A 21,713-nucleotide genomic window follows, 5' to 3' on the forward strand; every position below is an offset into this window, starting at 1 on the left:
CAAAGATTACAGCCACAGTCTGACACATAAATTGTGTCAGAACTGGGACCTCGCAGTAAATATTTAAAAAACTAATATAAACAGATTCACCATAAATAATCAAATCACTTAACACAGGATAAGCTGTACCTGCCTTGATACTGCAATAAGAGCATTAGGAAGCTCAAGATATTAGTGAATGTCATAAAAATAAAACATCTGAGACAAATGTTAGAACTTTCAAATTCCAAGTAAAATCTTCTTTAACTCTTTTCCGCTTGAAAGCCAACTATGAGTAACCCTTGAAGCTCTTTTCTGAACTGAGAGCTTCTGTCATATTTTACGCCTGCTTATATAACAGAATGACTGGGTATCAGAAGTTAACGAAGATGCCCACGCAGCTACTCTTGGAAAAACACGGAAACTATTCTAATACCAAAGCTTCAAAACTTGCCATTAAGTGTAGAGTGGAGGTCATCACATGTGTTTATGGGGAAAAGAGATGAAATGTTTGATAGTATCATCCTGCCCTGGATCACCATCCAATAGAATTTCCATGCAGAGTTCTGCAGATGCATTTTAGATGTACACAGTAAAACACCAACAAATGCCTATTGTGCAAAATTAAGCAGATACCCACTGATCATTAATATTCAGAAAGGAGCACTTAGATGTTTTTAATCACCTTAAGTCCAGCCCCAACACGCTCACTGCTCCAGAGCCCTCCAAACTCCAGAAAAAACAATTAAAGTTGCTTTTACCATCATCCTTAATTTAACCTCCTAAGACCTGAACTCTTCCAGAGCATGCATTTTTGATTTCTCTTTGATATTTGGGCATATTGGGGCCCAATTAATGTAAAAACAAAGAATTACCAGATTTTGTTTTTACCTTATTTTTGTTTTTAAGAAAAATGAGAGCCACGTATGAGGATATTCGTTTAAAATTTTGATAGAACAGTGGCGTATAAGGAAAATATGTTCTACGGTATAAAGAACAACTCTTTTTTCCTTTCCTTCTTTAGCGGATCTGCTCCTCGAAGGCTTTAACAACTACCGTTTCCTGTCAAATGGTAACATTCCCATTCCGGGCCAGCAGGACAAGGAGAATTTCCAGGAGACGATGGAGGCCATGCACATCATGAGTTTCTCCCATGACGAGATTGTCTGTGAGTTATAGTTCCATCTGTGCTCCATTCCTTTGGAAATCCAGGTTCCTCAGACACTGCTTTTCCTCAGGCATTGTCTGGCACTCAGTAAGGTTTTTATCTCCTGTTTTTGTCAGGCATGTTGAAGGTGGTCTCTGCAGTGCTGCAGTTTGGAAACATTGTTTTTAAAAAGGAGAGAAACACCGATCAAGCTTCAATGCCTGAGAATACAGGTAAACGACATCCAGTCGAAATAAACAAACATAACTCTTCTCACAGTTTCTGATTTTAAAAAGCTTTTAAATACAGCAGGTTTATGTAAAAATAAAACTTTCACTGTATTCTTTATGATTTGATTTCTGTTGTATATAAATTAGTGGCATGGTTTGTTTTCCCTACTTCTCCCAGCGGCACAGAAGCTCTGCCACCTGCTTGGAATGAATGTTATGGAGTTTACCAGAGCTATCCTCACCCCGAGGATCAAAGTGGGGCGAGACTATGTGCAGAAGGCACAGACCAAAGAACAGGTAAGGTGCCATCTATGGCCAGGTCTTACTAGCCTACCAGGAAGTCCACCTGGAGGATATATTTGTAGTTCTAGCCTTGTAGTGTATGGACTAGATCAGCGGTCCCCAACCCCCGGGTCTCCGACCGGTACCGGTCCGTGAGTTGTTTGGTACCGGGCCGCAAGAGTTGAGGCTCAGGTGTGAAATGTATGGTTTTCAGGGTTTTTATCGGTTTTCAGCGTTATTTTGTTATCGTCTTTATCGTTAACTCTGTTTTCCTGGGTCTTTTCACGTGTGTTATGAATAAATCTTCTTTTTTTCAGTACTAGTACTAGTTTTATTTTGTTGTATTTATCCGCGACACCTTAAAGGCCGGTCCGTGAAAATATTATCGGGCACAAACCGGTCCGTGGCGCAAAAAAGGTTGGGGACCGCTGGGCTAGATCACCAGACCAAAGCAAAATGGAGAAGATGCAGACATCCACACAGAGCTTCACGTTTAACCTCTGATGACATTTTTGTCACTTTGTCCCAAGCGGACCGTTGCATCTTCCCAGAAGATTAGTGTAAAACTGTGAGAATAATTAAGCAAATCTTCTCATTATTTAATTGAATGTCAGAAAATCATGACAGATTTTCTTAAAAATGTTTTAAATCTCAAACTTTTCAAGTAGTTTTTATTGCACGAGCAGCATTGTTAAAATCCTCAGAGCTGGAAACCAAAGTCTGGAAACGTTTTAGATTCCCGATTACAAAAAATCCAAATCTGTAATCAGTTTAGTTGAATTTTAAATTGTTTTTATAAGAACTTAATAAACTAAATGTTTTATAATAGCTATGTTTGTATTCCGTTTTTGTCTTTTTGTTTGCAGCTGAAAAGGTTAATTTCCAGAGTGCTTAAGGGTACACTTCGTTTTTGCGAACTCAAACCATATGTTTGAACTGGTCCACCAGCTGGCTAATGGATTGTCCTAATTGTGGCCCACTGTTTGACGTCATGCCCCAACACTCCAAACTAAAACAACAACACGAGTCTGTGTGTGTCTCATGTATAATTCATGTTGCTCTCCGCACTTTTCTGCTCTCTTTGTTTTACCTCAGGCTGACTTTGCTGTTGAAGCCTTGGCTAAGGCGACGTATGAGCGGCTGTTCCGCTGGCTGGTCCATCGCATCAACAAGGCGCTGGATAGGACCAAACGGCAGGGGGCGTCCTTCATTGGCATCCTGGACATTGCTGGCTTTGAGATCTTTGAGGTGCTCGTGGTGCTTTTAATAGTGACAGATGCTTTTCTACAACATACAAAGTGACGTCTGGCAGATGTAGTTTTGTTCCCTTGTAAGAGTATAAAAACAGACAGGACAGATGATCCAGCGAAAGGATAAATCACATGTAAAAAAAATATGCCAAAGATTTCCTTCTGCTATTCACTTTCCTACCAGCTGAACTCATTTGAGCAGCTGTGCATCAACTACACCAACGAGAAGCTGCAGCAGCTCTTCAACCACACCATGTTCATCCTGGAGCAAGAGGAGTACCAGAGGGAGGGCATCGAGTGGAGCTTCATCGACTTCGGCCTTGACCTGCAGCCCTGCATCGACCTCATTGAGAGACCGGTCAGTGTGCTTGTGTGCATGTATGACAGTGTGTATACGTGTCTGCTTTTAAATACACGGTTATTCGCTAAATATATCTCCTCAGAATAACCCCCCTGGCATTCTCGCCCTGCTGGATGAGGAGTGCTGGTTTCCCAAGGCCACTGACAAGACGTTTGTAGACAAAGTGCTGCAGGAGCTGGGCACACATAGCAAGTTTCAGAAGCCACGTCAACTCAAAGACAAAGCTGACTTCTGCATCATCCACTATGCAGGAAGGGTACGTATATCAGGCTTGGAAGACAAAAATCAAAACGAAAGCAATTATCTTTGTTTCCTTTATAGCTTTAAATCTTTCTGGGAGCTCTGTGCATTCCTTGTCCAACGACTTTGCTGCTTTTCTCTGTGGCACAGACTTGTGGTTGCGTAGTTTAACCAGGTCATTGCATTAAAACAATAGCGCTGTTGTTGTGCTGCTGCCGCTGCTGTTGGAACCCCACATCTGGTTCACATTGGTGTGAGATTGAGTGCCTGATGCCTTGCGGTTGCATAACTGAGATGTGAACTTTCACCTTTGTGTGGTATTCTGCCATCTGTACGGAAAAAATGATCCTCCGCGGCATTCCAAAGGGGGCGCTTGACATCTGATATCACAGCTACCCTGATGTGTTGAATACTATTTACCTGCTTCTTTTTCTGAATTGCACATATTTTTACAAGCTCATTGAAGACCACCAGTCAGTTTAACATTAGTCCGTATGAGAAACGGGTGATTCAGATAAATATTTCACATCCAGCTCACAAAACTGGATCCAACACTAAATCTGAACTTGGGCAAACAAATCCTCTGTGACAGAGTGATACCGAAGAGGAAAATAAGTACAAACATAGCAAGTTTGCTTTTCCTGGACTTTGATTAAACCCATATGCGGCTCTTACATTCTTCATGTTAGGTTGCCGGGCGTGTAATTTGCTTGTTATGTTCCACTCTCGTCCAGCACTGTTCGTAGTATGTCACATTTCTGAAAAACACATACAGGTCATTATCCTGTTTCAGACACTTAATCCAACCCAACTGTGCCGCCGCGATTCTTCACTGTGCTGCCAGTCAAATATAATATCCAACTGTGAATCTCATCATATACAGTATTATATCAGTTTGTGGTTTGAAATAGACTCACACAGCACATCTGGTGCTGCCTGTAAGTTAAAACAACTGCTGCGTGGTATCTGGAAACAGCGCCAGACCTAGCTGTCACTTAAGACAGGTGAAGCAACAGAGCAGAGGCAGTTAATCAGAGCCTGAAAACCATTCCTCTGAGAGTGGATTTTTCACACATGTTCTTTTTATTATTTATACAGTTACACTGGGGTATAAGATAAAAGACAGGAAAGAGAATGAATGGCCTAGAGCCAAATTTGCATAAATAAAGCCTGATTTGATGCTGTTTTTCCTGTGTGGGTTTTAGGTGGAGGTCACAGCCCTCATGGTGTTCTCATCTTTGATTTTTGTTTTTTGCACATATAAAAACACATGAAAGCATTTTTTGTGCTTAAACAATGGCGATCACTGTTTTTGCTTAGGTGGACTATAAAGCTGATGAATGGCTTATGAAGAACATGGATCCTCTGAATGACAATGTAGCCACGCTGTTGCACCAATCAACTGACAAGTTTGTGGCCGAGCTCTGGAAAGATGGTAAGTCATTTAGAAGTTTGTAGTGGCCTGAAAAAGCCCACTGAGTCTTCACCTGTGTGTATTTATATGTATTTTCCTGCTCTCTGCACCATTTCAGACTGACATTACACACCACAAGTTCCAATGTGACATGCTATAACTGAGTGAATGTCATATTTCATGGAGGGAAGTATACTTCCTCTCCTCTCACACTTTCTCTCAGAGCTAGAGGTGTGTTTTATGGTTTTACTAATGAGGGGAAAGGCTTTGCCAGCAGAAACATTAAGGGTAAGTGAGTTAAACCACAGCCCACTCCGTTCAGTCGAATGAGCTGAATGACATTTGGTGCTAAAACTGCCAATTATACCAGTAAACACCTTATTAGTTTTTCAGGTGCTAACTGTGGCCCTTAACATTGTTGTTCTGATTTTGTGGAATTAACAATCTGATTAATGAGAAGCTTAATAACATGGTAATAACACTGATATTTACTCTTCTGTCTTCTTTAATAACAGCTAATCAGTGTTGTGAAAGTGTGTGTGTGTGTGTGTGTGTGTGTGTGTGTGTGTGTGTGTGTGTGTGTGTGTGTGTGTGTGTGTGTGTGTGTGTGTGTGTGTGTGTGTGTGTGTGTGTGTGTGTGTGTGTGTGTGTGTGCGTGCGTGCGCGTTGCATCCTTGCTGTCTTTCTTTTTCTCTCTTACTGTCCTGTCTTCTGTCTGTGTCTCTGTTGCTGTAGACATTCAGACGTTTCAGAGAGCCTCTTTCTATGACAATGTGTCTGGGCTCCATGAAGCTCCAGGTGAATGATAGTAACACTTAACCTTTGTAAACCACTGGCTGCTTCTCCTGCTCTGCACTGGCGGTCTCATTGGTTTCCTGTCCTGTCATGACTGCACCGTGCATCTGTCCAAAAAGTTCTCCTCCAGCTTTGCATGGCTTTAAAACCTCTCATACGTATTTCTATTGGTGCTGGTGGTTTACTGCCACTCTTAATACATCTATTGTTTGTGAAGTCTTCTTTTACAAATTGTGAAAATCTTAAACACTAAATCGGAGTGTGCCTGATCAGGGGGATGCATTTTAAAGTTGATTCAGGCTCTAGTGTACAAATGAAGGATTTAAAAAAAAAAAAAGCTCACTGAATTAATGGGCTGCATATTCAGAATCAGGGTCAACAATTCAAAAGGAAAAACAACTACATCCTGTCAATCCTTATTACTCATAGGAGGCTGTGATTAACAATCTACTGTTTAACAAAAAGTGTTTAGTTTACTTAGACATTAAGCAAATATGATGAAAACTAACAAGAAATAGCTCTTCAACATGAGGGTGTTATTATTATTTTTTTGAAATAGCACAGAAAGAGAAAACGCCAAACCCAACGACTAAGCACTCGGCGACAGTGGGAGGGGTAAACTAACTTTTAACAGGAAGAAACTTCCAGCAGAACCAGGCTCAGGGAGGGGCAGCGATTTGCTGTGACCACTTGGGGGTGACGAAGAAAGTGAGAAAAGGATTAATAATAACTAATGATTAAATGCAGAGAGAGGTAAAAAAGAAACAGCCACAAGTAAGCCAGCATCCTGAGAACAAAGTGATGTTTTATAAAAATTCATGAATTTGTGGCGAAATCTTTTTTTGTTTCATTTTGTTTGTTTACATTTTGAATATGATTTCTAGCACTGATAATTCCTCTGGTGATGTTTATACCACAGTTTGTAAACATGTGAATAAAGATGTTTAAATGGGGTCTGTTTCTGAAGTTTTATGCAACCTTTGGTGATCATGTGCACATAGTGCCTAATCTAAAAGCGGAGTGAAGAACAGAAACTGCTAGTAAGTAACTACAGATGTAAGAAAATGTTTCTTAAAAATCTGCTTTGCAAATGTCTTATGCAGAAGGAAGTGTGTGTGGGATTCATCCAGCAGAAATATTGTGTAGCATTTATGAGCACCTTGATCTTTTTGTTTATTATATGGAATTTCCCTTTCTTAGATGACATCAGCGTGCCACCACATATTAAAATTTTGGTTTACTAAACCACCGAGCTACACCCAGAGCAAGAAATGTGATTGCATATTGATTTATTTTGGCCAAATTTACAGAAAAAATTTGCAGAAAATTATAAAAGACATTCATATCCAGATCTTACCCGACAGAAAAAAAGGAATAGCGATCCTAGTTTTTCTTATTCTCTACCACACCCCCATTTTTTAGCTATATTTTCATGTGTGTATGGCGTTTAGAAGATCATCTGAAAAACATTACTCCTGCTTTGTGGACTCAAATCCATTAGATTAAAAGCTTTAAAAGCATTTAAGAGTAAAAGACAATTAAGTAGTGTGCTAACTGAGATGGTCATCGCTCACAGCTGGTCTGGTAACAGTGTTGTCTGTCTTCATGCTGTACTATAAAAATAGAAAAGAGCAAACCCAGCTGAGTTTAACACGTCAGCCATTATTGGCAGCGTCTCATGATAAACATTCACATTAGATTTAAAATACACATCAAAGAAAAATTGCCGGCTTTTCTCTTTTCTTTTCATGTAAATAGCAGATCATATCAATCATATCTGCATCTGTGGTTTCCTCCTTTAATCTAGTTATCTGTAATCCTCTTTAACTAATTTTTCTTTACCAGTTGACCGGATAGTGGGACTGGACCAGGTTGCGGGCATGAATGAGACAGCGTTTGGTGCTGCCTACAAGACCAAGAAGGGCATGTTTCGCACCGTGGGGCAGCTGTACAAGGAGCAACTGTCTAAGCTCATGGCCACACTGAGGAACACCAACCCCAACTTTGTCCGCTGCATCATCCCCAACCATGAAAAAAGGGTGAGTCTTAAAATCTAACCATCAGCAAAATGTCCTGCTTCAGCGTAGATTCTGAGTTCGTCACTACAAACAAATGTGCAAATTCTGTGGGAATTTTAAATGCCTTCACTTATTTATGCTTGCACTGAGATGGGAAACATTTGCACTGATCGTCGTGAGTACAGGCAAGAAGCACTGATGTCTTTGGCTGAGAGGATGACACGTGCAGTGTCATGGAAACAGATCTCATTAAACCCTTTTTTTTTTTTTTTTAAAGGGCTATTTATACAGAAGCTTTACATAATGTTTTTCATGGTCTCATTATTTTTCCTCTTCCTGCTTTGCCAGGCTGGTAAACTGGACCCCCACCTGGTTCTGGACCAGCTGAGGTGTAATGGTGTGCTTGAGGGGATCCGTATCTGCAGACAGGGCTTCCCCAACCGCATCGTCTTCCAGGAGTTTAGACAAAGGTCATTTTTAATCTATGTCTCAGTTTGTCACCTTAATGTTTTCCTACTAAGGTTTGGAATAAGCTAAATGTATTTATTACTTTGGGGAAAAAACGTGTAAGGCTCTTTTCGGAATTAAACTTGTCATATATGAATCCATCCATCTGTGCATTTTCTTAAACGCTAATCCAGTTCAAGGTTTTGGGGGTGCTGGAGTCTATCCCAGCTGTCACTGGGTCAGAGGTGGGGTACACGCTGAACTGGTTGCCATTCTGTCACAGGGTTAATACAGAGAGACAGACAGCTATAAAAAGTGTGATTTACATGTTAAAATACACACTCACTGGACATTTTATTAGGTACAGCTTGTTAGTAATGAGCGGGAGCACCTTTTGTCTTCAGAACAGCCTTAATTCTTCATCAAGGTGCTGGAAACATCTGTATTGACGTGATAGTATCGCACAGCTGCAGATTTGTCGGCTGCACATCCATGACATGCATCTTCAGTTCCACCACATCCAAAAGATGCTCTACTGGACTGAGATCTGGTGACTGTGGAGACCTCTGCTCAAATAAGTCACGTTATTCTTGGGCTGATTAAATATTTGTATTAACGAGAAGTTGAACAGATGTAACTAAAAAAAGGGATTCATGTGTGCAGCTTCTACCTGACGGGAAACAAAGGACTCGGTCCTGTCTTTCATTCTGTTTTATATAATATTAGCAAGGACATTTTGTCACTCAGTGATGGTGCTTGTTTCTTTCTGCTTTTTAACAAGGTATGAGATCCTCACTCCTAACGCCATTCCCAAGGGCTTCATGGATGGCAAGCAGGCCTGTGAGAGAATGGTAAGGACCCGTCCAAACTCCGGTGATTTATCTTTACATGGAGGAGTCTAAGAAGTAAAGGTCACCTTGTTATTAAAATGATTATAAATAAATTATGAATAGACAACAGTATTATTTCCGTTTCAACCACATCTTCACCTCATCTCCCTCTAAATGATAGATTCAAGCCCTAGAGCTGGATGGCAACCTTTTCCGAATTGGCCAGAGTAAGATCTTCTTCAGGGCCGGAGTCCTCGCCCACTTAGAGGAAGAGAGGGACCTGAAAATCACGGACATCATCATTTACTTCCAGGCTGTTTGTCGAGGATATCTGGCACGCAAGTAAGTATAAACAGAGTTGTTTCTATATATTTGATCACAAAAATCTCACTGTTGTCTCTCTTTTCTTCTCTGTTTGCTTCAGGGCCTTCGCTAAGAAACAACAGCAGCTCAGTGCGCTAAAGGTTCTCCAGAGAAACTGTGCCGCTTACTTAAAGCTGCGTCACTGGCAGTGGTGGAGACTCTTCACTAAGGTGTGTAACTCTCATTTCTCGGTGCTGATAATTATTAAGAGTTTGTAGTAGTCAGTGTTGTGCAAAAGCAGAGTCCCTCTGGTTTTGCTGCTACTGTTCATTTGTACCCACAGGTGAAGCCCCTGCTGCAGGTGACCAGGCAGGAAGAAGAGTTGCAGGCTAAGGATGAAGAGCTGGTCAAAGTGAAGGAGAAGCAGATGAAGGTGGAGGGAGAACTGGTGGAGATGGAGAGAAAACATCAGCAGGTTGGTTACAACTACAGCAATAACATCAAATGTTCGCTTTAATGTTGAACTCTCTGAGGTGCACAATCGACACAGTAACATTATCGATGTGTAGCTAATGGAAGAGAAGAACATCTTAGCCGAGCAGCTGCAAGCGGAGACAGAGCTGTTCGCAGAGGCCGAGGAGATGAGAGCTCGTCTTGCTTCCAAAAAACAAGAGCTGGAGGAGATCCTCCACGACCTGGAGTCCAGGCTGGAGGAAGAAGAAGAGCGGAGCCAAGAGCTGCAGAACGAGAAGAAAAAGATGCAGTCCCATATCCAGGTATCAGGGCATTAATGCTGGGAGAAATAGATTCTTTGTCTCTCAATTACTTATGTAACAGCTGGGAATGTTAAAAAAACAAGTATATTTTAAAATATAACTGACTTACTCAGTGCAAAATATGTTTGCTCATTATGTTTGTTGCTGTGCGTAGGACCTGGAAGAACAGTTGGATGAGGAGGAGGCTGCCAGGCAGAAGCTGCAGCTGGAGAAAGTGACGACTGAAGCTAAAATGAAGAAATACGAAGAGGACATTTTGCTGCTGGAGGACCAGAACTCCAAGTTCCTCAAGGTGAGAGGAAGATGCCTCTAAAAGGGTGGACGCATTCATGTTTGAGTTAGGAAGTTAGCTGTGCATTAAGGGGTCTGTCTCTTTTCATGTTTAGGAAAAGAAGCTGCTTGAGGACAGAATCAATGAGGTGACCTCGATGCTAGCTGAAGAGGAAGAGAAGGCCAAGAACCTGGGCAAGGTCAAAAACAAGCAGGAAATGATGATGGTCGACCTGGAGGGTAAACAAGTATAAAATAGCATACGGAGAATAGTAAACTATCGCTTCTACAGCACAGTTGTTAAAAGAACTGTCTTATATTAAACTGATGTTTTATTGTGTTTTATAATCAGAGAGGCTGAAAAAAGAGGAGAAGACCCGACAGGAGCTAGAGAAGGCTAAGAGGAAGCTGGATGGGGAGACGTCCGACTTTCAGGACCAGATATCAGAGCTTCAGTCCCAGATAGAAGAACTTAAAATGCAGCTGAGCAAGAAAGACGACGAGCAGCAGATGATGCAGGCGAGGTAGGAGATGGTAGCCCGACTACGGAGGAGAATGAGTCCTGATCAGTTCAACAGACTGAGCTAAATATGGGCTTCAGAGTCATAGAAATTCTAAAGTGATTAGAGCAGGAGTGAGATAAGTGTTGCATAGCATTACGAAGCAGTCAGCGCACTGGAAACATTCACACTAGCCATTTTATATGGAGCGTTTTATTAGACTTGCAGGCCGGTTGTACAACAGTGCTCGTATTGTTAGAGTTCACTTTTTGTTGTTCTGCTTGGTGACCCGGCGCCGGCTGATATTTACTACGTGACTCTCACGGCACTGGAATGTGTTTGGAGTGTGCGATTGTTATTTGTGAGGCATTATTGATCATTTATAAGTGTGAGATCATACTACATTCATACATTTCTTTTAATTAGAATCAACAGTGATCCTGCCTCTGCTGCCACCCACTGGACCAGTGGTTTCATTACATGCACGGCATTTTTGGAGAAGCAAATCTGAACAAGCACTGGCACTTATTGAGTTCGTGGCTCAAGAGTTGGGAGTTTGCCTTGTAATCGTAAGGTTGCCGGTTCGAGCCCCGGCTTGGACAGTCTCGGTCGTTGTGTCCTTGGGCAAGACACTTCACCCGTTGCCTACTGGTGGTGGTCAGAGGGCCCGGTGGCGCCAGTGTCCGGCAGCCTCGCCTCTGTCAGTGCGCCCCAGGGTGGCTGTGGCTACAATGTAGCTTCCCATCACCTGTGTGTGAATGTGTGTGTGAATGGGTGGATGACTGGATGTGTAAAGTGCTTTGGGGTCCTTAGGGACTAGTAAAGCGCTATATAAATACAGGCCATTTACCATTTACTTTTATTCAAGTCTAAACCGTCTTACATTCAACCAATGGTTTTTCTGTTTTATAATTAGACGGGCTGAAGGAAGAAGAGAGGAAATGACTGAAAAAGTTTCTAGTGCTTATTTTTAGTGGAACATTGAGGTTGTCCTATATCTCCAGAGGCATTGTGTTTTTTTTATTATAGCCACTTTTATACTTTGATTTCAGGAGCGAGGAAGAAGTCAGCCATAAGAACAATGCTCTGAAGCAGATTCGGGAGCTGCAGGCGCAGCTGTCTGAGCTGCAGGAGGACCTCGAGTCCGAAAAACAGGCCAGGAACAAGGCTGAGAAACTCAAGAGGGACTTGAGTGAAGAGCTTGAGGCCTTGAAGACTGAACTGGAGGACACCCTCGACACAACTGCAGCCCAGCAGGAGCTTAGGTACTGTATGCTACATTTCTCATCCATATTTTAAAGAGTGGTGCATTTAGGAGAGCTTGTTATGTTCTCTGTAGGACCAAGCGTGAACAGGAGGTTGCAGAGCTGAAGAAAGCCATTGAGGAGGAGACTAAAAACCACGAGGCTCAGATCCAGGAGATGCGACAGAGGCATGCCACAGCCCTAGAAGAGCTGTCCGAACAGCTCGAACAGGCAAAGAGGGTAACTGACCTTTTTCCAATCAGCAGATTCACAAGTTACTATAGGTGCTACTCTGTCATTTATACTACTAATGTTTATTATGGATTATACGTAGTTCAAGGCTAACCTGGAAAAGACCAAACAGAGCCAAGAGACTGCCAACAAGGAGTTGGCCAGCGAGGTCAAGAGCCTGCAGCAGGCAAAGCAAGAGTCCGAACACAAGAGGAAGAAGCTGGAGGCTCAGCTGCAAGAATTCATGGCCAGGGTCACTGAAGGAGAGAGGGCTAAGGGAGAACTGGCTGAGCGCTCACACAAACTGCAGGTGAGGTGGTGTTGGGTGGTGGTGAAACTGGTTTAAGGTACCAGAGCAGAGGAAAAACACATTTTTATTAAATGTGCTAGCTTATCAAAAATATCTGGATTCTTCTAGAAGTAAAATCCTCTTGTTCGTGTACATAAGCTTAAAGTAAATGAACTGGTTCTTCTTTAGTGCTTTCTATCTATCATTCACACTCCGAAGGATACTTTGGCATATAGACTCGAGTAGCCAGGGATCGAACCACCAACCTTTTTTAACCTTTTTCATTGTAGTGTAACTTCATTTTTTTCACTGTTCAGTTGTATTTCTTTGTGTGACTCTTTATCTTTTCTCTTGACGATAAGTCGACGTTGTAAGAATTCTTTTGTAGCTGTTTAGTCTTTACTTTGGACAACAGCTGCTTCATTTAATGAGTTTATAGTACATACTGACTGCTAAAGGACAGATTCTTGAAAAACTGTAAATATAAGCTCGCAGAGATTTTGTTTCGCCACTTGTCATTTTTGTATTCAAATCTGTTGGACCAAAGCAGATAATCTGGTTTAAAATCTTCACACAGACTGAGCTGGACAATGTGTCTACCATGCTGGAAGATGCAGAGAGGAAGGGGATCAAGTTGGCCAAAGATGTCGCTGGGCTAGAGAGTCAACTGCAAGACACACAGGTAGCGTAAAGTTAACTGTGATATTAAAGGGAACCTCCTATGCTCATTTCCAGCTCAGTATTTCTATTCTTATTCTATTTCTATTCTTATTCAAGTACAAAATGTTTCTTTGTCTTATACTGGGCCTTGGTGCACACCCTTATAACTTTTCCAGTGCCCATTTCCAGTCTCTATTACTGGAGAGTGTATATAAGATAAGATAAGATAAGATAAGATAAGATAACCTTTATTAGTCCCACACGTGGGAAATTTGTTTTGTCACAGCAGGAAGTGGACAGTGCAAAAGTTATGAGGCAAAAATTAGAATACAATAAGAATAAATACAGTACACAGCTGTACAGAATAGAATAAAATACTATATACAGTAGAATAAAATAAATATACAATAAGATAAAAATAGAATACAAATACAAATACTATATACAACTGAGTAAAAATACAACGATGACAGAAAGGATTATTGCACTTAGTATTATTGCATATGTATGGATGTGTGTGCTTGATCAGTTAAAGTCTTTATTATGGAGTCTGACAGCAGTGGGGAGGAAAGACCTGCGAAATCTCTCCGTCCCACACCATATACACGCTGTAACGGGTCCTCTTTTAGCCTCAAAATCATTTAAGTGAAACTGTTCTTTTAAAATAACTGTATCCATATTCATTGTTATTAGGAGCTACTCCAGGAGGAGACCCGCCAGAAACTAAACCTCAGCAGTCGAATTCGCCAGCTGGAAGAGGAGAAAAACACTCTGCAGGAGCAGCAGGAGGAGGATGAGGAGGCACGCAAGAATCTGGAGAAACAGATGTTTACCTTACAGGCTCAGGTAGGACATGATTTCTGCTGTAGGAAACAAAGTTTAAGTAATGTGACTGTCCTTTAAAGTTTCTTTTCTGTGGTGCAGCTGTCAGAGAGCAAGAAGAAGCTTGAAGACGATGTTGGAACAATTGAAGGTCTGGAGGAGACGAAGAAGAAGCTGCAGAAGGACCTGGAACTGGCCAACCAGCGTCTGGAGGAGAAGACGATCGCTTTTGAAAAAATGGAGAAGACCAAGACTCGTCTGCAGCAGGAGCTAGATGATCTAACTGTGGACTTGGACCACCAGAGACAGATCGTCTCCAACCTGGAGAAGAAACAGAAGAAGTTTGACCAGGTGAGAACATGTCAGTGGATGCATTTCAGGTCAAGTTTGTTGTACATACAATTTTTTGTTTTAAGCTAAGACTATAGAGAGCAACTCTGTTCTCTTGATAGATGCTGGCTGAGGAGAAGAGCATCTCTGCTCGTTATGCTGAGGAGCGTGACCGTGCTGAAGCTGAGGCCAGAGAGAAGGAGACCAAAGCTTTGTCCATGGCCAGAGCCTTGGACGAGGCACTGGAAGCCAAAGAGGAGCTAGAGAGGATTAACAAGCAGCTCCGCGCTGAAATGGAGGATCTGATGAGCTCGAAGGACGACGTGGGCAAGAATGTGAGCGGCACAGTGTTTTAGAAGGGGACCTTTGAAGTTTGTATCCAAGTGTTTCTTCTTCTTTTTTTCATTCACTCCTCTTTTTCATATCTCACACACACATATCAGGTCCATGAGCTGGAGAAGTCGAAGCGCACGCTGGAGCAGCAGCTGGAGGAGATGAAGACTCAGCTGGAGGAGCTGGAGGACGAGCTGCAGGCCACAGAGGACGCCAAGCTGCGCCTGGAGGTCAACATGCAGGCCATGAAGGCCCAGTATGAGAGAGACCTGCAGGGCCGGGACGACCAGAACGATGAGAAGAAGAGAGCACTGGTCAAGCAGGTGGAAATTAAATCTAATTATGTTGCATTGGTTCATTCCCCATAATTTCCACACTGATGACTTGTGATGTCTCCTTCCAGGTGCGAGAGATGGAGGCGGAGTTGGAGGATGAGAGGAAGCAGAGAGCTTTGGCTGTGGCTGCTAGAAAGAAGCTGGAGATGGACCTGAAGGATATAGAGGGTCACATAGAAGGAGCCAACAAGGCTCGAGACGAAGCCATCAAACAGCTGCGCAAGTTACAGGTGCAGATTTTATTCACGTGTTTGCATCAGCCGAATTTTTTTACTTTATTCTCCAGTCATGCCTTGTTGTTGCTTCCTTCAGGCCCAAATGAAAGACTACCAGAGGGAGCTGGAAGACACTCGAGCTTCCAGAGACGATATTTTTGCCCTATCCAAGGAAAACGAGAAGAAGCTCAAGAGCCTGGAGGCAGAGATTGTACAGCTACACGAGGTCAGGACAGTCTGAAGCTCAGACGTTTTGTGATGTTTGTTGCTATGCAGGGTGTCGGTAATTCACAGTTAACAGCAGTTTATACATTCAAGAGTCCCTCTTAATGTTCGATGAAGTGCTGATCAATGTTCCCTCTAAGCTGCACACGTGCGCAATTGCGCACTGCTGGCACGGTCTCTGCGCACAGAAAATCTTCGTTGCGCACAAAAAAAAGGTAACCTGAATTGAAATTAAAATTCAAATTTTAACAATTCTGTTTTGCAGTGTTAGTCAGTAAGTGACTGGCTGCTCCCGTATGGGATTAGAACGATGCCACCTTATCCCATAGTCCAGCCAATAATGCGATTCACATTCGTATATACGCAGCTAATCAATGTCGCTGACAGGCTATGACAGCGTCCTTATGTGCCGACACCGGTGTTTTAGCTAGCAAAGCGGTGTAGCTGATGTGGCGTGAAACCACGTTAATGACAACGTGTACAACCATTGGAGATGTGAGCAGGACAGACGGAACAACTAACGGAAAAAGTGTGGACTTTATACCAGTTTTTAAATTGTGTTGATTGGCCACGTAAAACCAGAGTTATGATAAAAATATCTGCAATGTTTGGTTTTCTTCCTGAATACTATCGTTGTTTATATTTACTGCGGGAAGAAACGTTCTATAAGAAAAAACGCTCGAAAGCACTCTCTGCCTGTGAGCAAAAACAAAACCAAAAAAACCCCACCCTTTCCTATTGGTCGAAAAATTCCATGTCGACCAATCAAAAAATGATATGGCAAGTTGTTAAGAAACGGGGGGAAGTTTTAGGAGTGACGGCGGTGTTTTGAGATGTAAGAGATTTGCACCATAGCGCAAATCTTATGTAGTTAGTGTGTAGTGTAGTAAATAGTCTTGTTGTGTGTGTCAGAACAATGAGGCGACTGCTGAGTGTTACAGGTGTTACAGCAGTGATGCATCTCCTGTTGTCAGGCTTGCAGGTATCAGGCTGTTGTTCTCCTTTATGTGGACAGAAATTATTTTTGGAGTGGCACAAATAATTTGTATGGAATCAAATTTGATGCAGAACAGCTGATTGTGCTGTAAATAGTTTGAAATGTTTATTAAAAAAACACCTTGGCTGCATTTAAAAAAAAAAATAGCTGCAAAAAACTTTGTTGTTTGCCAAACTGAGGTACTTTTTTGAAGAAGTAACTATATAATTAATTGCCCAACATTGGTCATTATATACTGTATTTTGCAGACAGAGTTACAGGACTCTCTCCCAGACCACAGACTCATAATACAAGTCAGAGCTTTATAAAAAAGAAAAAAGAAGAAAGTTGTGTTTTCAAAATTTGAGTTCAAGTTATTTTTACTTCCAATAGTGTTACCATACTACACAGGTCAATGACTACATTTTGGTTTTACATTTTCATTGTAAGTGGGCTAAAGCAGTTAATTAAAAGTAGTCTAACATACATGTAAATGCTGTAATTTGATTATCTTAATAAACCATGTAACTTGGATGGATTCAATGCTGGCGTGACCACAGTGCACACGTCTGATGTCACTCACAGTGGTCCAAGGGATCGCTCAGGGAGTTTGTGTGTTCGCTCAGACACATGGAAAATTAGAGGGAACATTGGTGCTGATAGATTTTTTTTTTTTCTGCCCTGCAGGACTTAGCAGCGTCTGAGAGGGGACGACGCCACGCGGAGCAGGAGCGCGATGAGCTGCAAGATGAAATCTCAAACAGCACCTCTGGGAAGTAAGTTCACCTGCTCTAGGAAATGACATTACGAGAAAAGTGCAAAAGTCAAAACAAATGACTCTCAAAAACCAAACCAATAATTTACAGAAAAACTAAAATGACCCTGACAGTCGTATTTCGGCTGCTCTGTTCATCGAGGACATCTTATTTTTCTCGTTGTGTCAGGACTGCTCTGATGGATGAGAAGAGAAGGCTGGAGGCTCGCATCGCCCAGCTGGAGGAGGAGCTGGAAGAGGAGCAGGGCAACATGGAGCTACTCAATGACCGCTTCAGAAAGACAACCATGCAGGTTTGATTTCATACCGCAATGTCAGTATGAGCGTATTCAGTGTCTTTAATCATCCGAGTCTTCATTGGACTAAAACATTTACTGAGCTCCAAGAAGCTGTAAGAATGTAAGAAAGATGGATGGGCCCTTGTTTCATTTCAGAGGTGTATCAGTTTGTCTTGAGTTGACTGCAGCTTTTTAAGGAAACGTAAAAAGCCAACAAATCCATGTGAAACCAAATATCAACTGATGTCATCTCCAAATGAAAATATCTGGGGGGGGTTTTGTCAACCTCAGTCTGGCAGCACTGATGAGGAGGGCAGGTTTTTACCCATCTCGGCTATCGGAGAGGAACCATAACCTGTGTCGTGCACCATCCCTGTCCACTTGGATTCTCTCTGTTTCTCCGTGACAATTTTTTTTTTTTTACTCCACCTTTCTCGCCCTCCATCAGGTGGACACTCTGACTACAGAGCTGAGCGCAGAGCGCAGCACAGCCCAGAAAAGCGAAAATGCTCGCCAGCAACTGGAGCGTCAAAACAAGGAGCTGCGGGCCAAGCTGGGCGAGCTGGAGGGTTCTGTGAAGAACAGGTTCAAGGCCTCCATCACTGCCCTGGAGGCCAAAATAGCACAGCTGGAGGAACAGCTGGAGCAGGAGGCAAGGTAGGAATTTACTACACCGCTCTTCGTGCTCTAGCTAATGAACAAAACCAGTCAAAAAACTTTAAACGTGGAACATCTTCTCCACTCAAGGGAGCGAGCGGCAGCCAACAAGATCGTCAGAAGGACCGAGAAGAAGCTAAAAGAAGTCTGCATGCAAGTGGAGGATGAGCGTCGCCATGCCGACCAGTTTAAAGAGCAAGTATGTCTACTGCTGCTGTAAATAAGCTGCATTTATCACTCACTGCGCGTGTTCTCAGCTTCAGCTTAACAACAGCTCTATGTCTCGCGTCTCCGTGTGTGTGAAGGTGGAAAAGGCCAACTCCCGTATGAAGCAGCTGAAGCGGCAGCTGGAGGAGGCTGAAGAGGAGGCCACGAGGGCCAACGCTTCACGTAGGAAGCTGCAGAGAGAACTGGATGACGCCACCGAGGCCAGCGAGGGCCTGAGCCGTGAGGTCCACACTCTCAAGAACCGCCTCAGGTGAGGAGGGAGAAAGTGGCTGCAGTCACAGGATCCTCATTTACTTGATCTTTTTTTTTTTTTAAAGTGACATTGCTACTTTAACCATTTGTCGCTAACAGCAGCAGACATTTTCCATTTTAATTTGTGTCTTCCTGTTTTTTACCTCCTCTCTGCTCCTCTCCCTCTTACAGGCGTGGTGGCCCCATCACCTTCTCCTCCAGTCGCTCAGGCAGACGTCCGCTGCAGGTCGAGGGAACTTCTTCTTTGGACCTCCTGTCCGACGATGAGCTGGAAAACAAGATCACTGACAACAATGCCAATGAGACCCCAGCGCCACAAACAGAGTAGAAGAAAAGCCTTTACCCTCCCTCAGTCAGCCCTAACAGACACAGCGGGACTCTCACAGCTTAAACAGGGACCCTCTTCTGGCCACTTTAGCACATGAAGTCCAAAACATCCCCAGTTTGACTAGATTTCCCTCTTCAAACCACAGGCAGCATGACCTAAGCCATCCTGACTTTCCTTTTAACCTTAGCAGACACCAGCAGTTGGACCCCCAATGCTCTCACCACCGCCCCACTAAAGACTGTAAGAAACGCCTTACTACTCCAGCTCTGTGCTCAGCTCCTCTAGTTGATTTTCTTCTGCTGGACCACCGTTTAGCTCACAGGTGTCGAACTCCAGGCCCCGAGGGCCAGTGTCCTGCAGGTTTTAGATGTTTCCTTGATCCAACACAGCTGGTTTAAATGGCTAAATTACCTCCTCAACATGTCCTGAAGTTCTCCAGAGGCCTGGTAATGAACTGATCACTTGATTCAGGTGTGTTGACCCAGGATGAGATCTAAAACCTGCAGGACACCGACCCTCAAGGCCTGGAGTTCGACACCCCTGCTCAAAATGCTTCCAAATGCTAAAACGATAGCACTGCAATATTTGAAAGGAGCGCATCATAATGAAAACAGATGCTATTTTTTTTCACCGATCTACAATACATGCACCATGTGACTCAGTTTAGTTATATTAGTTATGAACTGGAACTGATATTGTTTGCTTTTCCAGTCCTATGCTAGGATTGCTTGCTTGCGTATGAGTATAAAATGTGAGTGTAAGCTGCTTCTTGCATTGGTTTCTCTTACGTTCGACAGTAGGTCAGTGTTGACTTGTAATTATTTGGCGTGAGCGCTAAATCGCACTCATGTCCTCTCGCTTCATTCTTCTTCTTCTGTGCCTTTTTTCGCTCTCTTTAAACTCTAAACCCATTTATGCCACATATACTGTTCATATATTGAAACATGCTTAATTTCATGAAGGTATTTTCATAAAGCAAAAATCATAAATTTACATTTGTAACAGATTATATTAGTGGAAACCTGATTTACTTTGGCGTGTATGTCCTCCTGCAGCGTGTATGTTGCCACGATGATTGATATGTCAGCCGTGTGGGGTTCTTTGTAGATGGGTGCTATGACTTTTCTTATCAGTAACTTTTATACTTTTTGAGTTATTAAGAGTTAAAAACAATCCAATAGACATCAACTGTATTTATATCTCTGCTATTGTATATGAGACAAACTCCATTCATATTTCAAAATGCTCAGTATTGCACATTGCTCAACTGTACCTTTGCTCATGACACGTACAGTTTATGAGTCTTTAGAAGTTCTATAATGCATTAAAGTCTATGGAGCCCAATACTCTCCTGGTTTCCTCAGCAGTCACTGATGTTTTTGTCTATTTTTTGTCTTTTGACTAAAGAGCATTTAGCTGAACTCAAAGATGAGATGCTACAGATGTCTTCTTCACTGCCAGAGGCATCAAACTTCTATTAGTTTGGGAGTCACACATAGCCCAGGAAAATAACTGCATAATAACTAATAACACATCCATGTTTTTATCTTACAGCTAATATAAAAACAAGAAGATTTACTTTCATGAACGATCTGTTTAAAGATCGGATGATAAACAGCTTTAGATGTCTCAAGAAAAGAAAAATGATGTGTCCGTTTTTCACCCTCCACTCATTGCTGTTAAGAACCTTGCCAGTGTTTCCTCAGTTTAACCAATTTACTTGTGTTTGGGGTGAGAACCTGTGAGGGTTGAGTGTTACAAAATACAGTCATGAACCAGTTCAAAGGTCAGATAAAAAGGGTGAATGCCAACGGAGATAACAGAGTTAACAGAACCAAAATGTATCTACGTTTTTAAGAAAAAGAAAGAAGAACATCGTGTGGTGAGTTTGTGAATGCTAGTTTGTAGTGACGGATCCTTAAAAAAAGAAAATCTAAACCAGAACAAACCCATACACACCTGCCTGCTGGGATCTTTTAACACAAAACCAGAAAGACAAAGAAGGTAAAGTATGATGAATGTCCTCAGAAAGCCAAAATGGGAGCACTTCTAACACTTCGGCAGCCCAGCAGAAGGTTTTTATAAAATTGTCTTGCTGATCTTACACCTTTTTTGTAAGCCCTCCAGTCCTAGAAGGTAATTTAATGTCAGTCTGTCTTTTTGAGCACAGGAACCTTTTTTAAAGTCACAGAAACCAAACTGTGAACACCAACAGTGTCCAGTAAGTTTACTCCAGTGCTGTACCTTAACAGTGTTTAAAGGGGATCCATTATGTTCTCAGTTATTTGGTTTTGAGGCTCTAATAAAGTGTCTTAGTAGTTCAACATAATCTTTATTTATCCCACACTGGGTGATAAATTGCTTCCTCTCAGATCATCCTCTGTGTGAAACAAGTTCCTCCCGCTTTCATGCCAACTTTGTTCTGATTGGCTGCCCCTTGACAATGAACATTTGAACTAACATATGTGGACCATCCAATGCCAGGCATTGGATGCCATCCCCAGAGCAGCCTTCTCCCTCAGACGAGCTGAGACATTTCACCCCTAAACATTTTTAGGTGATTCAATCAACAGCCCAAACATAAAATTATGGAGCGTTGGGAACCACTTACATACAGTGCTTCCCTTTTTATCCAAAACACACTGTGGAGTCTGTGTGCGTGTGTGTGTGTTCAGTGAGAGAGGAGATAAAGT

General features: G+C 42.4%; 1 protein-coding gene across 2 annotated transcripts in view; it reads left to right on the top strand.

Annotated features, from left to right (window-relative positions):
• LOC308411202 (myosin-10) overlaps nucleotides 1-20,393 on the top strand; it is a 67,814-nt gene extending 47,421 nt beyond the window's left edge. For both annotated transcript variants that reach the window (XM_080905017.1, XM_080905018.1), the window contains exons 10-42: nucleotides 1,004-1,147; nucleotides 1,264-1,359; nucleotides 1,535-1,653; nucleotides 2,734-2,886; nucleotides 3,073-3,246; nucleotides 3,332-3,505; nucleotides 4,810-4,924; nucleotides 7,544-7,737; nucleotides 8,065-8,186; nucleotides 8,945-9,014; nucleotides 9,175-9,335; nucleotides 9,418-9,526; nucleotides 9,640-9,771; nucleotides 9,866-10,072; nucleotides 10,227-10,364; nucleotides 10,459-10,582; nucleotides 10,695-10,866; nucleotides 11,895-12,107; nucleotides 12,182-12,326; nucleotides 12,421-12,627; nucleotides 13,184-13,288; nucleotides 13,960-14,112; nucleotides 14,191-14,439; nucleotides 14,541-14,753; nucleotides 14,862-15,074; nucleotides 15,155-15,316; nucleotides 15,399-15,527; nucleotides 17,190-17,278; nucleotides 17,447-17,570; nucleotides 18,004-18,212; nucleotides 18,303-18,411; nucleotides 18,518-18,690; nucleotides 18,864-20,393. In XM_080905017.1, the coding sequence (XP_080761143.1) occupies nucleotides 1,004-1,147; nucleotides 1,264-1,359; nucleotides 1,535-1,653; nucleotides 2,734-2,886; nucleotides 3,073-3,246; nucleotides 3,332-3,505; nucleotides 4,810-4,924; nucleotides 7,544-7,737; nucleotides 8,065-8,186; nucleotides 8,945-9,014; nucleotides 9,175-9,335; nucleotides 9,418-9,526; nucleotides 9,640-9,771; nucleotides 9,866-10,072; nucleotides 10,227-10,364; nucleotides 10,459-10,582; nucleotides 10,695-10,866; nucleotides 11,895-12,107; nucleotides 12,182-12,326; nucleotides 12,421-12,627; nucleotides 13,184-13,288; nucleotides 13,960-14,112; nucleotides 14,191-14,439; nucleotides 14,541-14,753; nucleotides 14,862-15,074; nucleotides 15,155-15,316; nucleotides 15,399-15,527; nucleotides 17,190-17,278; nucleotides 17,447-17,570; nucleotides 18,004-18,212; nucleotides 18,303-18,411; nucleotides 18,518-18,690; nucleotides 18,864-19,020 (5,054 nt within the window). In that variant the 3' untranslated portion in view covers nucleotides 19,021-20,393. The remainder of the gene's footprint in view (nucleotides 1-1,003; nucleotides 1,148-1,263; nucleotides 1,360-1,534; nucleotides 1,654-2,733; nucleotides 2,887-3,072; nucleotides 3,247-3,331; nucleotides 3,506-4,809; nucleotides 4,925-7,543; nucleotides 7,738-8,064; nucleotides 8,187-8,944; nucleotides 9,015-9,174; nucleotides 9,336-9,417; nucleotides 9,527-9,639; nucleotides 9,772-9,865; nucleotides 10,073-10,226; nucleotides 10,365-10,458; nucleotides 10,583-10,694; nucleotides 10,867-11,894; nucleotides 12,108-12,181; nucleotides 12,327-12,420; nucleotides 12,628-13,183; nucleotides 13,289-13,959; nucleotides 14,113-14,190; nucleotides 14,440-14,540; nucleotides 14,754-14,861; nucleotides 15,075-15,154; nucleotides 15,317-15,398; nucleotides 15,528-17,189; nucleotides 17,279-17,446; nucleotides 17,571-18,003; nucleotides 18,213-18,302; nucleotides 18,412-18,517; nucleotides 18,691-18,863) is intronic.
• Nucleotides 20,394-21,713: the final 1,320 nt, after the last annotated feature.

Source organism: Rhamphochromis sp. 'chilingali' (assembly GCF_963969265.1).
Source record: "Rhamphochromis sp. 'chilingali' genome assembly, chromosome: 15".
Classification (NCBI taxonomy): Eukaryota; Metazoa; Chordata; class Actinopteri; order Cichliformes; family Cichlidae; genus Rhamphochromis; species Rhamphochromis sp. 'chilingali'.